Source organism: Neoarius graeffei, chromosome 19 (genome assembly GCF_027579695.1).
Source record: "Neoarius graeffei isolate fNeoGra1 chromosome 19, fNeoGra1.pri, whole genome shotgun sequence".
In the NCBI taxonomy this organism is placed as follows: domain Eukaryota; kingdom Metazoa; phylum Chordata; class Actinopteri; order Siluriformes; family Ariidae; genus Neoarius; species Neoarius graeffei.
In genome coordinates this window covers 56,399,715-56,415,251 of record NC_083587.1, presented here as the reverse complement: position 1 = coordinate 56,415,251, position 15,537 = coordinate 56,399,715, and the positions used below count along the sequence as shown (strand labels likewise).

The 15,537-nt window shown below is 41.1% G+C and overlaps 2 protein-coding genes across 2 annotated transcripts in view; both read right to left on the bottom strand.

Annotated features, from left to right (window-relative positions):
- Positions 1 to 15,537, bottom strand: part of LOC132867429 (free fatty acid receptor 3-like) — a 61,335-nt gene that overhangs the window by 27,151 nt on the left and 18,647 nt on the right. The gene's annotated exons all lie outside the window — the stretch shown is intronic.
- Positions 2,891 to 15,063, bottom strand: LOC132867427 (free fatty acid receptor 3-like). The gene is made up of 2 exons (XM_060900329.1): positions 14,986 to 15,063; positions 2,891 to 6,053 (listed from the first exon to the last, which is right to left on the bottom strand). The coding sequence occupies exon 2, from the start codon at positions 6,031 to 6,033 to the stop codon at positions 5,038 to 5,040; it is 996 nt and encodes a 331-aa protein (XP_060756312.1). The 5' UTR covers positions 6,034 to 6,053; positions 14,986 to 15,063; the 3' UTR covers positions 2,891 to 5,037.

Here is a 15,537-nt window from a genome sequence, read left to right as displayed (position 1 = left end):
GCTCCCAAATGCCATTGAAGTCCACTGAGGCTGGGCTGCATCGCGCTGTCACGAGGGGGAGAAACTCACGCACACATTAAAGTTATAATGGAATGATTTCGCACTGTAGTGGGTTGAGCACATATATTTCTATGATTCTGGATCTGAAATAGCAATGTTATAAGGTCGGCTATAACATAAGCCTAGCGCAATTCACACTGTAAAAAAAGAATAGTTGAGAATACTTGAAATTTCAAGGCAACAGTCTGCATTAAGAATTTTATGTTTTGCCAATGATGTGCCCATGATAATCCAAACTATGATAAAACTGTTATCTTTATTAAGAATTCTTAATTAAGTCAATTTTCAATTCCTCATTCTGCCAACATAGATTTCTCTTTTTGCTGAACAGTGGCATTCACAGTAGTACAAAAAGGCAATTGAGGTTATCAGACTTTTTTGGGGGGCTTTTTTCACCTTTATTTGGATAGGACAGTGTAGAGACAGGAAATAGGGACAGATCGGGAAATGACCTCGGGTCGGAATCGAACCCAGGTTCCGGGGTTTATGGTATGGTGCCTTATCCACCTGAGCCACGACGCCATACCCACGATGTGGGTTTTAAAAACTTTATTTCAATATTGAAGTTTTGTAATTGTGTAGAACAATGAAAAAAGGCATGTATAGTTTAATGATAACTTGTCGTGGCTCAGGTGGATAAGGCGCCATACCACAAATCCAGGGACCCGGGTTCGGTTCCGACCTGAGGTCATTTCCTGATCCCTCCTGCTCATTTCCTGTCTCTACGCTGTCCTATCCAAATAGAGGTGAAAAAAGCCCCAAAAAAATCTAAAAAAAAAATTGTGATAACCTCAATTGCCTTTTTGCACTACTGTGAATGCCACTGTTCAGCAAAAAGAGAAATCTATGTTGGCAGAATGAGGAATTGAAAATTGACTTAATTAAGAATTCTTAATAAAAATAAGTTTTATCATAGTTTGGATTATCATGGGCACATCGTTGGCAAAACATAAAATTCTTAATGCAGACTGTTGCCTTGAAATTTCAAGTATTCTCAACTATTTTTTTTTACAGTGCATCCTACACGATGTTCGTCATTTTTAGAGGAGGCTAAGCCTCCCTCGTTGTCTTAGAGCAGTCGCCCGTGCCCTGTACTCACAGTTCCATCATTCTATCGCTAAATGAACAGCTGATCACACAGAGGTGCTCACTGACCGCTGATATTTATTAGTCTGGTCCTGCATTTCCTTTCCTTCATATGTAACATATCTTTTCTTCTTGCTTTCTGTTACTGTCGTCGGTCTTTCACGCTTCATTCACACACTCACGTCCTCCAGTTTTCTCTCCTGTTTCAAATTTGTACCCCACAATGCCGTGCGCAAACGGGGAAAGCCCACCACATGATGCATGACATAGTATCTTGAATTGTGTCATGGTGAAGCAGGAAAAAAATAGTGGAGAATTTGGGGCCACGTGGTCTTAAATTCATTAATTGTCCTATTTTTTAAAAAAAATAATAAAATTGGAAGTCTGTGACTCGAATTTAGTAGCTTTCGGTTCACTAAACAAAAATAATTGAGTGTCGGGGAAAATTCTTTTTATGACCTATACTTGAAAACTCTGAAAGGCAGTACAGCTTTAAATTATAGATTTAAAAGCAAGTTACAACAACTCTGACACAGTGTGGTTCAAGGGGTCAAACAGTTGTGTAGTTTTTCTATATAATAATGTTGCAATGACATGTACACAGGAAAGCAGAACCACTTACTTCCTCTTTTACCTTCCAGAACACATCGATTTCAGCTTTCAGTGTTTTTGTCTCTCTCTTCCAAATCACAGCTCAAAAGCCCCTTTCTCTTCGGGTTCACACTCTTACCACATATCAGAAATAACCAGACCTTATCATTTCCATAATCAATGCGCACTGCCAATCTTTGACATGGCAGCTGGTGAGACGGAGGAGGAGCTAGGTTTATAAGGAGTGCAGTTTTATGTGGAAATGACCTGTAGGTTTTACTGAGCATCTTACAGAACCAGCCACAGTTCTTCTGGACACTTCGACTGTCACACTCGCTTCTTCATTTTGCACCAAAACCCAGCAGCCTTCATTATGTTTTCTTTTTTAATCTGAAAAGTGCTCTCTTATGGAATATACTGCACAGATACAAAAAAAAAAAAATCTGTAACATTTAATTTTGTGCTGGAAAACAAATGTTTGGACTCTAAAATGTTTTTGTACTGACTCAATAATGTAGAAGTCATAAAATAGAAATCTATAACAGTTTATATGAAAAAAATAGGGTGCATAAGACTTTTGCACAGTACTGTGTATAGACATGATTTATGGGCTGAACAAACTTTTGAATCCAAATTGAGCAAGCAAAGGCTAAACAATGTGAAAATGTTAAACAATTATATATATATATATATATATATATATATATATATATATATATATATATATATATATATATATTCTATTTAACATATGATTAAGAAAAGAAAATAATTATAATGAAGGGTTTGTTAATGGAATGTTGAATTGCATAGATGTACATTGATTACACTTGGACAAATAGAGAAGGAGTGCAAAGTGGAAAAATATACATGCATTTCTTGGTTCCTCTCGAGGTTTCTTCCTCATGTCGTCTGAGGGAGTTTTTCCTTGGCACCTTCGCCACAGGCTTGCTCATTGGGGATAGATTAGGGATAAAATTAGCTCATGTTTTAAGTCGTTCAAATTCTGTAAAGCTGCTTTGCGACAATGTTTGTTAAAAGCGCTATACAAATAAACTTGACTTGACTTGATTTCTGTCATAAATAGATTCAAAATTTAATTTAATTGATAGAATTTATCTAAAATTTAAATGATTTTGTGGTGGTTTTGTTTGTACAGTAGTTTTACTATTTTATTAGGTTAAAAAAAAGTTTGTTTTTTTAATTCTATTGAACATATCAGTTTGCATGCATCACATCTCCAGTAACAAACTGACGTACAGAAAGTCCTGTAATACAGTAAGTACATCTAATATACAGTATAAGCTGTAGTAGAGCGAAAGCCATCTAGTCAAGATTTCTCATCCAGTGTCAAATGTTAGTGATCTCAATTAACAATTAAATGCATGATAATACAGCAGAATCATGTTTTGTACAACTAACAACTTAAAAATATAATACATACATTTCAATATGTACCTACGGTAGCTCTAAACATGCAAAGTACAAAAGCCTTTTTTTTTTAAATAATTTCTGGTCAAGGATATTGATTGCATTGTAAAGAGTCCTTGTATGTAAAATATCTACAGTATTGCACAGTGAAATCTCAATTTAGTCTTTGAACTTATACTGGACTGGGTTTCCATCTTGAGCCAAAGACAAGACCCAAATTCACATGTTTAGGCTCTTTTAAAAGGGCAACACTGATGTCATATTCCATATTATTGTACATACAGGACACTTTTTCGATAGAATAAAAACATGTGTTGTGTTCCCTTCTAGCGGGTTTCATTCAATTGGCTTGATAGCATGCAATATTATTCTCATATTGCATATCCTATGTGTATTATGTCACTCTGCTCAATGGAGAATGAGTGTTGAATATGGTTTACGATATTGCATGGTTGTGAAGACAACATGATGTCACACATTGGAGCATTTCTTTGTTCGCTGGGAAAGAGAAAGATGCATTGAACACCCGAAAGGCTACCAAAACTTCATTAAATATTCTTCATGCATATTTACAAGAGAAAAACATACCAACGGACATTGAAAAACTGGAAAAGAGACATGTCGGAGACATAAAACTTCCATGCTAACGAGCGACTGTGACAATTTGTAAACAAAAATGGCCACCAAGTTTGCTTTGTTAAATACGGAAGATTTTGAGAGAATTTTGAAAGAGAAAGATGCGTTGAATACCCAAAAGGAATGTGTATTATAATAATAATAATAATAATAATATTGGCTGGCTATTTTCATGGTGTATCAGATATATTCCATTCAGCTACTCGTCTTTGACTTGTTCAATAGTACACTAGCTGAATGGAATATATCTGATATACCACTCAACGCCAGCCAGTAATTAACAGTTATTCCACAAAATCGAGTTGTATATGAGCTGATAGCTCATAACACCGAGTTGCTATAATCCATGTATGATGAGATTGAGTGGAATAACTGTTTTTTCTATCCACATTCACTGGATTTTGAGAAACAGAGTGTTTTTATTTTTTGCAAATTCAATAAATAAAAAGTTTATACAAAATGTCCGACAAATCATTTCCACTTAGAATGTAAACAAACCAGTGAAATGACAGTAGCAACTTGTGAAAAATGCTATAATAATAATTCTTGAAAAATTAAAAAAGACATGTTTTTACCATCAAATACTTGTATTCCATATTTTGTTTTTTGTTGCTTTTGGGGGGGGGGGGGGTTGTTTTGGAGTATAGTTTTTATTTTGTCCTCGGTTGGTTCAGCAACACGTTCCACCATTTTGTGTTTCTCTACTCACGGTATATGAGCTGATAGCCTAGTAGTAGAGTAGCCAACCAGAACACGTGATTGCTCATATGCAGTGAATGTGGATAGAATAATATTTAATTATACCATGTTTGTCTCGATGACCTGGCGACTTGTCCAGGGTGTACCCCGCCTTTCGCCCGTAGTCAGCTGGGATAGGCTCCAGCTTGCCTGCGACCCTGTAGAACAGGATAAAGCAGCTAGAGATAATGAGATGAGATGAGATGAGATGAGATGAGATGAGATGAGATGAGATGAGATGAGATGAGATGAGATGAGATGTTTGTCCTGATATCCATCACTGGACATTGCTTGACCATGGGGAAAGTTGGATGTTTAAATTTAAATTCTACTCTTGCTATTAAAGGTAAAACGATTGTGCTGATATCAGTGAGCACTTGATGTAAAGGGGTGCAAACAGTGTACACTCTTCAGGCAGGATATAGAGGCCTAACGTACGCTGTCCCTATTGGTTCATCAACAATGAGCTGAGACATTCTGATAAACAGAATCACATTATCCTATAATTCTAGACTGTGAGACGCTGCTTAAAGCAGTGTCTCCAGAGTTCTGCAATCTCTCCTTTGTAGGGAATTTGAACAATTTCCAGAAACAGGATACATTAAGACAGTTGATTAGTCCTCTTGTGCACAGGGTACAATTCTTTCGGAGAGGTTTAGAGGAGAAATAAAAGATGAAGGGATTCAAACAGGCGTTGAAGGTGCTGGGAAGCAACGTGTACACTTTCCAGCTGGGAACATATGATCCAATAAAACCCACCAAATGGGACACATTGAAAGGCATGAAGCAAATGATGAAGGTCAGGAAGGTGACTATTGCAAGTCCAATGGCCCTGCGGCACTTCTTACGGTTGAAGTTCTGTAAACGGGAGAGGATGAGGATTAACTTGATGTAGCAAAAGCTGCAAATAATAAAAGGGATACAGAAAAGCACGATGAACAGCTCTAGCTGGAATGGCAAAATGATCTCCAATTGCCTGTCATTAAACATCGTTTTGCAGGAGTCCCTGTTCAACGGCTCAGTGTTGGTGTCATTATTGGTTTCATACTGCTGCGCAACGAAGACAAAACTACAATGGGCCAAGGTAAGCACCCAGAATAAGACCACAGTAATTATGGTATTCCGTGGATTTTGCTTTTGTTTGTATTTAATGGGGAAAGCCACACCCAGATAGCGCTCCACACTTATTGCTGTTAAAAGCAAGATGCTGTTGTAGATGGTGGTGTACATGACATATTTCAACAGAGGACACAGGAAGTAGCTCAGAGTCCATGCCATGTCAGCTGCCTCTTTCATGCGGATTGGGAGGAAGATAAGGATGAGCAGGTCCGAGATATTCAGGCTGAGCAAAAGCACGTCAAGGGGCTTAGCTTGCTGTTTTATCTTCTGAATGAAGGTGTGGAGAGCCAGCAGGCTGGCAGGGAGGCCAATCATCAGGGTAAAGCTGTCCACAGTCAGGACCAAATCGCTGAGTGGCTTTGTCCAGTACATTGTTGATTTTTGAGCAAGCTCTAGAAATATAAACAATGTTAGGATTTTTTTGACAGAATGTGGGACAGAACATGCACAACAGATGGCCAATTATACTTTATCCTAGTACAATCATTACAGCCGCTCACTACTATTGACAGACAAGACCGTCAATGACAGTGTAGCTCACTCTGGCCCTGTCTAGTCCAGAAGGAACAATCTAAAATGGGCCACCTTGCACAATAAATGTTGCAAGCTATATATACTATATACAAACTATATATAGAAGCTATATCCACCCTAGGAATACCGACCTATTTACCAGAAAGAATCCAAAATGGCGAGGAATTGACTGAGAAGAAGCAATTTTTGTTGAACCGCTCATTAAGGCTCAATTAGTCCATAACTTCATTAATAATTGTAATGAAGCAAATCTGGGTAGAATTGAGGGAGAAGAAGTGATCTGTGTGGAAACTGCTCATTAGGGCTTAATTAGTCCATATCTTCATTATTAATTGCAATTATGCAAATTTGTGTTGAAGCTATATGCACCCCAGGCAGATCTACCTTCCTGCCAAAAAGAATAAAAATCAGTGAAGAATTGAGAGAGAAGAAACGATTTTTGCGAAATGTGGACGACAACGGACGGACGACGGACAGACAAAACATGACGGCATAAGCTCATCACCTGTCGGCCGGATGAGCTCAAAAATGGCAAAAATATTGTTTAAGCCTGTTTTATTTATTTCTATCAAAAATGCTTTGACTAACCATCTGTAGAGTCGCCACTATTACTAACAAAAGAGCCTACCAGGCACAGAGAATAAAATAAATTCATACCACAAAAACCCTATGTTTAAAATCGGGATGTGTTCCAAAAAGTGCTGTACAATATGTGAGCTGTGAGGAGAAAGCAAATGTATGCTCTGAGATTATTAATATTCTTTCCTCATAACAGCTGGAGTCTTCTGTGCACAATCTTTCGAGTTATCAGCATGCATTTATGCATTTATGCAATTATGTAATGCAATTATCCAGTTATTGCAACTATTATTTTTATTTCTATCCCTACAGTCAACTGTTGTTACCCAGTTGCTAATGTTTTACCATTTTATTACCAGATTTTTCCTGTCACAATGACTGACATATTATTTAGCAACAGCCAATAAATTAGTGTCATTTTATAGATACAGTTAAGAGTTATTCCACAAAATTGAGTCGTACATGAGCTGATAGTGTCTATAACCCATGTACGACGAGATTGAGTGGAATAACTGTTTTATTCTATCCAAATTCACTGGATTTTGAGAAACAGAGCATTTTTAGTTTTAGGTTTTTTTTTCAAATTCAGTCAATAAAAACTTTGTACAAAATGTCTGACAAAATAATTTCTGCTTAGAATGTAAACAAACTGGCAGAATGACAGTAGCAATTTGTGAAAAATGCAATAATGATTCTTGAAAAATAAAAAAGATACATTCTTACCGTCAAATATTTTATTCCATATTTTGATGCTTTTTTGTATTTTGGGGGGTTTTGTTTTAGAGAGTTTTTATTTTGTCCTCAGTTTGTTCAGCAACACGCTCTGCCATTTTGTTTTTCTCTTCTCACGGTGTGAGCTGATATCCTAGTAGTAGAGTAGCCAATTAGAGTGCGCGATTACCCATATCCAGTGAATATGGATAAAAGAAATATCCACTATTACTATAGCCCTTTCATTAGCCTTGGTGTAGCTATCTTATCATTAATTTCATCATCATAGTCGTTGTCATCATCATCCTTCCCAGTAGCTGATTTTTCGACTACAGCTTGGGAGGCCACTGCAGGACGCGCTCCTTGTTTGACTGCATGACGAGTGATGCGGGATGAACGTCGATTTGGGTTGTGTGTCATGAATTAGCTTTCAGTAGCAATTTATAACCACTTGCGGTCGCTGCTCCATACAAGCGTATGCAGTACCCTCCCTGAGAGTGTTTGTGCCTTGCCGAGACATCCAACAAAGTTGAGATGAACTGCCTCGCCACGAGTAGATAGAACCAGATTTACAGTCTGTCGTTCACTGCTCCTTCTACCAATCCAACATCCTGCTCCCCGATGTCTTCAACGTAACCCTGCTCGGGTGGCAAAACGGGTACTATGCCTTGCCAAAGGGCATACTGTGATTTTGTCCGGCACTGCTTATTCAACCTATTCGCAGCCAGCCTCTATTATGGAGGCCGTTCCCCTATCCGCAACCTGGGGAGCCGGTGAATGGGAGTTATCATCTCCACACAGCAAAGCTGACCCTTTGCCCAACCTAATGAAAAGGAAAAAAGATATCTTTGTTGGCACCCTCAACGTACAGACACTCCAGAAGGTTGAGAAAATCCCCAAAATGATTGCATCTGCTGAAGCCACAAATCACAACATTGTCTGCGTACAAGAGCACAGGTTCACTCATGACAACCTAACCACCATGGTACACTCTCATGGAGATTGGAGACTGATCACCTGCTCAGCATGGAAAAATAGAGTCAACACTACAACTGGAGGAGTGGGGATGCTTTTCAGCTCTGCAGCTTACAAAGCACTCGCCAGCGTCGAAATGATAATCCTAAGGATAATGATAGCCACCTTCAATGGAAACCCTCAAACAGCTGTCATCTCCTGCTACAGCCCAACTAATGTGAGTGATGAGCCCGAAGTCGAGCATTTCTATGAAGAACTGACAGCAGTGACCAGACAAGTCCCGAAACATAACGTCCTTATCATTGGCGGGGAATTCAATGCCCATCTTGGTCAGGACGACGGCTTCAAATTCGCATTCCACCAAAAAATAAATCAAAATGGCCAAATGCTGAAAGACTACCTCAAAGAAAATAACCTCGTTTGCCTGAATACAATCTTTCAGAAAAGATGGGGACAGCAATGGACTCACGCAGCCCCAAATGGATACAAGGCCCAACTAGACTACATAATCATTAATCGAAAGTGGAGAAACAGTGCTAAGAACTGTAGAGCCTTTAACTCCTTCTTCAGCGTTGCATCTGACCACCGTATTGTTTCGTCTCGAATCCGCCTGAGTCTTCGTGCAAATAAGAAGAAATCAAGCATCGCGGTCCCCTATGACTGGTCAATGCTAAAGACGAATCCTAAGATCCACGAAGCCTTTGTTATCCAGCTGAATAATAGATTCGCTTCCCTCCAAGACTCTACATCAATCCCTTCTGTAAATTCCACCTATGAAAATTTTGAAATAGCTTGCAGGGAAACAGTCAAACACACCATCCCGCTGAAACCCAAGGCAAAGAAACAAGAATCGTGGGAATCAGCAGAGATATGCCAAAAACAACATGATCTGCACACAGCTGCACAGCTTAAAACCTCTCTTCCTTCTCTTGAAAATGTTAAGCAATTTGAAGATGCTCGGGCGGCGCTCAAAGGCTCATATGAAATTGAGCAAATGGAATACCTGCAGAGAAAGATTGACCACATCAGAACCACTTCTAGCAATAAAAAGGCAGCTGAAGCATGGAAGACTGTCAACGAAATCAGTGGGAGGAAAAACATCACCCAAGGCAAATTGAAAGCCTCAAGCCAGGAAGAGCGACTTCAGCTTTGGCAACAACATTTCCAAGACCTGCTTGGTAAGCCACCTGTAATCTCTAACGAGCAAGTGACACCAGTAGTTGCAAACGAGCTTAATATAAAGAAAGGCCCCTTTACAATGGAAGAACTCAAGTTGGCAATCCGCTGCATTCAAAATGGTAAAGCCTACGGACTCGATGAGATACCAGCTGAAGTATGGAAGCTAGAAGAATTCCATCACACCCTATTAGATATGGCCAACAGTGTCTATAATCAGGACCCCATTGTGAGATGGTCTGAAGGCTGCATACTCCCTTTCCCCAAAAAGGGTAACCTCAGGATCACGAAGAACTATAGAGGCATCACACTCACTGCAATTGCGGCGAAAATCTACAACCTGATGCTACTGAACAGAGTACGCCCAGGAGTCGACCCTATACTGAGGAAGAACCAAAATGGTTTCAGAGCAAACAGATCTACCTCCGGACAGATACTGACCATCCATAGGATATTAGACGGAGTAAACGCGAAAAATCTTCCTGCAACCCTACTGTTTGTCGACTTCTCTAAAGCCTTTGATTCCATCTACTGTGGAAAAATGGAGGCGATCCTGACCGCATATGGAATACCAAGGGAAACAGTAGATGTCATCATGATGCTATACAAAAACACCCGGTCTATGGTACGCTCTCCCAATGGAGACACTGACTTCTTCGAAATCACCACTGGAGTCCTGCAAGGAGACACCCTGGCCCCTTTTCTTTTCATCATCTGCCTGGACTAGGTCCTAAGAAAAGCTCTCGACGACAACATGGAACTCGGCTTTACTCTCACCGAACGGAGAAGCAGACGGCATCCAGCTCAGAAGATCACAGACGCTGACTATGCTGATGACATTGCAATCCTCGCAGATGAACTAAGAGATGCAACCTCACTCCTTCATAGCATTGAGAAGCTAGCCAAAGAAATTGGGCTCTGCGTTAATGCTGAGAAAACGGAGTTCATGTGCCTGAACAAAGATGCATCGGCAGGTATGAGCAGTCTGAGCGGCAAAAAGATCAAACAGGTGGATGATTTTAAGTACCTTGGTAGCTACATTGCCTCAACCGAATGAGACGTCGACATTAGACTCGGAAAAGCATGGAGAGCCCTTAACGGAATGGATAAGATCTGGAAATCAACCCTCCCAGATGACCTAAAGAGGAACTTCTTCAGGGCGACAGTGGAGTCAGTCCTTACATATGGCTCAATCTCCTGGACCCTGACTTCAGAACTGGAGAGGAAGTTGGACGGGGCCTACACCCATATGCTCCATGCAGCTCTAAACAGGTCCTGGCATGATCATACCATGAACAAAGAACTCTACACCAACATCCCACCCCTCAGCCACTCTATCAGACAACAGAGATTGCGTTTCGCCGGGCATTGCTGGCACACCAAGCAGGAACTGGCTGGTGAAATAGTTTTATGGACACCCTCCCATGGAAGGAGATCGCAGGGTCATCCCAAGAGGACATACCCAGAGCAAATAGCAGATGACATCGGCTGCCAGATTGCAGACCTCCCCACCCTAATGAGCGACAAAAAAGAATGGAGAAGACATGTGTCGAGGCTTAGCCGAGCTAGCTCGACATAGTAAGTAAGTAAGTAAGTAAATAAGTATTACTATAGGATTAACATGCTATACGCAGTGTTACTTTTTCCTTGATAAAAAAATCAACCTTGTGACATTCAAAGAGAACAAGAGTGCTCTGAGAGCACAGTATCCCCCACTGGCAACTCTGCCATAACTCTGGTGAAATGCAACTGAATTGAATGAAACTGCAATATGCGTATGACCAACATATAACAAAGAATCCTGTCAAATTTCATGAAATTCCTCCAAAAATTGTGAGAGGAGTTGATTTCAGAAAGTGAGTACCCTTCCCGGGATGGACGGACAGACGGACGGACAGTGCAACGACATAATCTCCCTTCGGGCCTTTCGGCCAGCGGGGGATAAAAAAAAAACCTTTTTGCCAAATTACATGAAATTCCTCCAACAATTATGAGGGAAGTTGATTTCACAAAGCAAGCACACCTTGATGAAATTGCCAAAGTACAAGTTTGTGAATAATCAAGGGCATAACTCTGGTTAAAATTTGCCCAAATTAAACAAATTTCAATATGTGTATAACTGTCATATAACAAAGCCTTTTGCCAAGTTTGGTGAAATTCCTCCACAAATTGTGAGAGGAGTTGATTTCAGAAGAACGTACACCCTGATGAAACTGTCAGTTATTTAATCAAGGGTCAAAACTCTGGGAAAATTTTCACAAATGAAATTAAATCAGGGTGGCATGGTGGTGTAGTGGTTAGCGCTGTCACCTCACAGCAAGAAGGTCCTGGGTTCGAGCCCCGTGGCCAGCGAGGGCCTTTCTGTGCAGAGTTTGCATGTTCTCCCTGTGTCCGCGTGGGTTTCCTCCGGGTGCTCCGGTTTCCCCCACGGTCCAAAGACATGCAGGTTAGGTTAACTGGTGACTCTAAATTGACCGTAGGTATGAATGTGAGTGTGAATGGTTGTCTGTGTCTATGTGTCAACCCTGTGATGACCTGGTGACTTGTCCAGGGTGTACCCCACCTTTCGCCCATAATCAGCTGGGATAGGCTCCAGCTTGCCTGCGACCCTGTAGAACAGGATAAAGCGGCTACAGATAATGAGATGAGATGAGATGAAATTAAATCACAATATGCATATTACCGTCATATAACAAGGCCGTTTACCAAGCTTCGAGAAATTTGTCCAAAAATTGTGAGAGGAGTTGATGTCAGAAGGCAAGCACACCTTCATGAAATTGTTAAAGTACAATGTTGTTAATCAAGAACCACAACTCTGGTAAAATGCGACCGAATTGAACAAAATAACAATATGCGTACTACTGATATATAACAATGCCTTTTGCCAAGTTTGGTGAAATTCCTCCAAAAATTGTGAGAGGAGTTGATTTCAGGGGCAGCACGGTGGTGTAGTGGTTAGCACGGTCACCTCACAGCAAGAAGGTCCTGGGTTCAAGCCCAGCGGCCGAAGAGGGCCTTTCTGCGTGGAGTTTGCATGCTGTCCCTGTGTCCGCGTGGGTTTCCTCCGGGTGCTCCGGTTTCCCTCACACTCCAAAGGCATGCAGGTTAGGCTAATTGGTGGCTCTAAATTGACCGTAGGTGTGAATGTGAGTGTGAATGGTTGTCTGTGTCTATGCCCATGTTTACATTAGACCGGATCATCAGATTAACGTTTTTAAAACGATTAGTGTGCACACAGCAGCACCAATACATGATTTGCGTGCACACAGCAATACCAATACACGGATACGCTCGGCTCCGCAGGCATCCTGCGCTCCAAATCACTCCGCCCTGAACAGCGAGTGCCCTCTGGAGGGTGCGCACTCCGGCCTTGCGCAGCTCACAGAGCACGCGAGTGAAGTGAACAAGCTGTGATTCGGGAATGAGCCGCTGTGTGTGTGATCCCAGCGCACATCACTTACCACTTGCAAGTGGAAGGATGGCAAGCCTAAAGACAATCATAACTACACAATGGGCAGTATTTGCATCAGTATTTGCAGTATTTTCATACTTTTATACTCTTTAATGAAAGGTGATACAAGGCGGAAGTCTGCGCTGTTTTTCAGCAGTCGCGTCACATGACCAACGCCAGCGAATCAGGAAGGTGGATGTCACAGTGACGTTGTCCAATGAGACGCCAGCTAGAGCTCAGCACAGCGTATCCACGTATTCTCAATGTTTACACAGCACCAGAGCTGACACGATCTGGATTGAATACGTGGACGCTGGTGGATTCCCGTTTCCCGGCGTTTCCAGGCGGTTTAATGTAAACGGACAGTGCATCCGTGAAGAAAACGAGACAGATACGGTCTAATGTAAACGTAGCCTATGTGTCAACCCTGCGATGACCTGGCGACTTGTCCAGGGTGTACCCCGCCTTTCGCCCATAGTCAGCTGGGATAGGCTCCAGCTTGCCTGTGACCCTGTAGGGCAGGATAAGTGGCTACAGATAATGGATGGATGAATGGAGTGGATTTCAGAAGGAAAACACACTCTCATGAAATTGTCAAAGTATAATTTTGTTAATCAAGGGCTGTAACTCTGGTAAAATGTGACCGAATTTAATGAAATTTAAATATGCCAAGTACCGACATACTACAATGCCTCTTGTCAAGTTTTGTGAAATTCCTCCAAAAATTGTGAGAGGAGTTGATTTCAGAATGTGAGCACCCTTGCCTGGGATGGACGGACAGATGGACATCGCCATGATATAGGCCCAATCCCAATTCTAATTTCTACCCCTACCCCTACCCCTTCCCCTCCCCCTTCCCCTTGGCCCTTCCCCTTGAAACTGAGCTACAAGGGATAGGGCTTGAAATTCAACCCCTACGTATTGGGATAGCCCTTCAACGATCGCATACGTCATCGCGTACCTCCGTCAGCGTTTACGTTAGCAAAACGCGACCAAATACGTCATTGGCTGCGACCAGCCACTACAGTCAGAGCCAGAGGCAGAACCAGAAATCTCTGCTGGCAGGGTGTGATTTGTTAACTAACACCACTGAATGGGATATCTTTGGCGCTTCATGCACCACATCCGACAGAATGAGGTGTCAGAACACTCATGTAAACAATAAAAGCGAGAATAACAGAACAAAACGTACGCAGTCAAGCAACCGAAAACAATACTCACTCCCAAAGCTTTTTAGCAGCAGCTTGGATTTCAGAAATCGCTGCTCATTCTCAGCTCGAAAGCGAATCAAGCGGCGTTTCCTCTGGATAACAACTTAAAACACGTAAATAATGGAGAAAATACATTTATGACAATCTTTCGCCGCGGGAACCGCCATCTTTCTGAAATCCGCATGAAATCTCGCTGAAATCCGCATAGCATTGTGGGAAATCACTCAAACCCCTTCGTTCGGAGTCAGCTCCAGGAAAATCTCCGTTTGGAGGGGTACAGAAGCCCTACCCCTTCCCCTACCCCTCCGCGTTAACTGGGATTGGGATACCCCTACCCCTTCACGTGAACGCGCAAAATGGAGGGGAAGGGCCAAGGGGTTGGTCCAAGGGGTGAAATGGGATTCGGCCTTAATCTCCCTTCGGGCCTTTCGGCCAGTGGGGGATAAAAACTTAAACAAAGGTGGTGGTGGTGGTGGTGGTAGTCAGAATTTGTCATTTTAATTATTTATGGCATGAACTCACTGTCAACCAGTCTTGCCAATAATAATGTTAATAGAAAATGTAGGAAATAAAATAATGTTAATTTGGTACTTGAGTTTAACTAATATTTTTAAAAACTGCATTTTTCAAAACCCAAGTTAGCAGTTCATAGTATCAGAAAACAAACCATATAATAATAACTCTTACCTTTGTTTGTCTGCGATGCAAGCTTTTTGTTTGTCCAGCAGAGATTTTGCTATACTGTGTGCACTTTATATGGTGATGCTGCAATGGACAGAATAACACACACAGGAAAGACGAAATGCTTGCTTCACCCTTTTACCAAACATGATTACATTCGTTTACAGAATGCCTTGTTTTTATTGTTTTTTTTTCTCCTGAGCATTCACCATGTACATATAAGATTTTGTATAAAATAAACTATATTCACGGACGTAGCAGGTTCTTCACGACTACAGAATTACAATCAGTAAAACTTAAACAATGAATCACCCCAATGTGACAGAGGGATAAAATGATAGCTTCATTAAGTTATGCAAACTTATTTCTTCTTTTACATTCCATTTGTCGTTATAAGTTTTGAATAATGAACTCAGTTTGATAGGTTTTTAAAACTTAAACTGAAAAGAACTCATTGTCTTGACTACTTGTGAGTTTTGTCTGTGTTCCTATAAGTTGAAGTTGCATCTGAAAATAAATCATTTCTAGAGTAACGGCTCATTCACAGTGACGCATGTA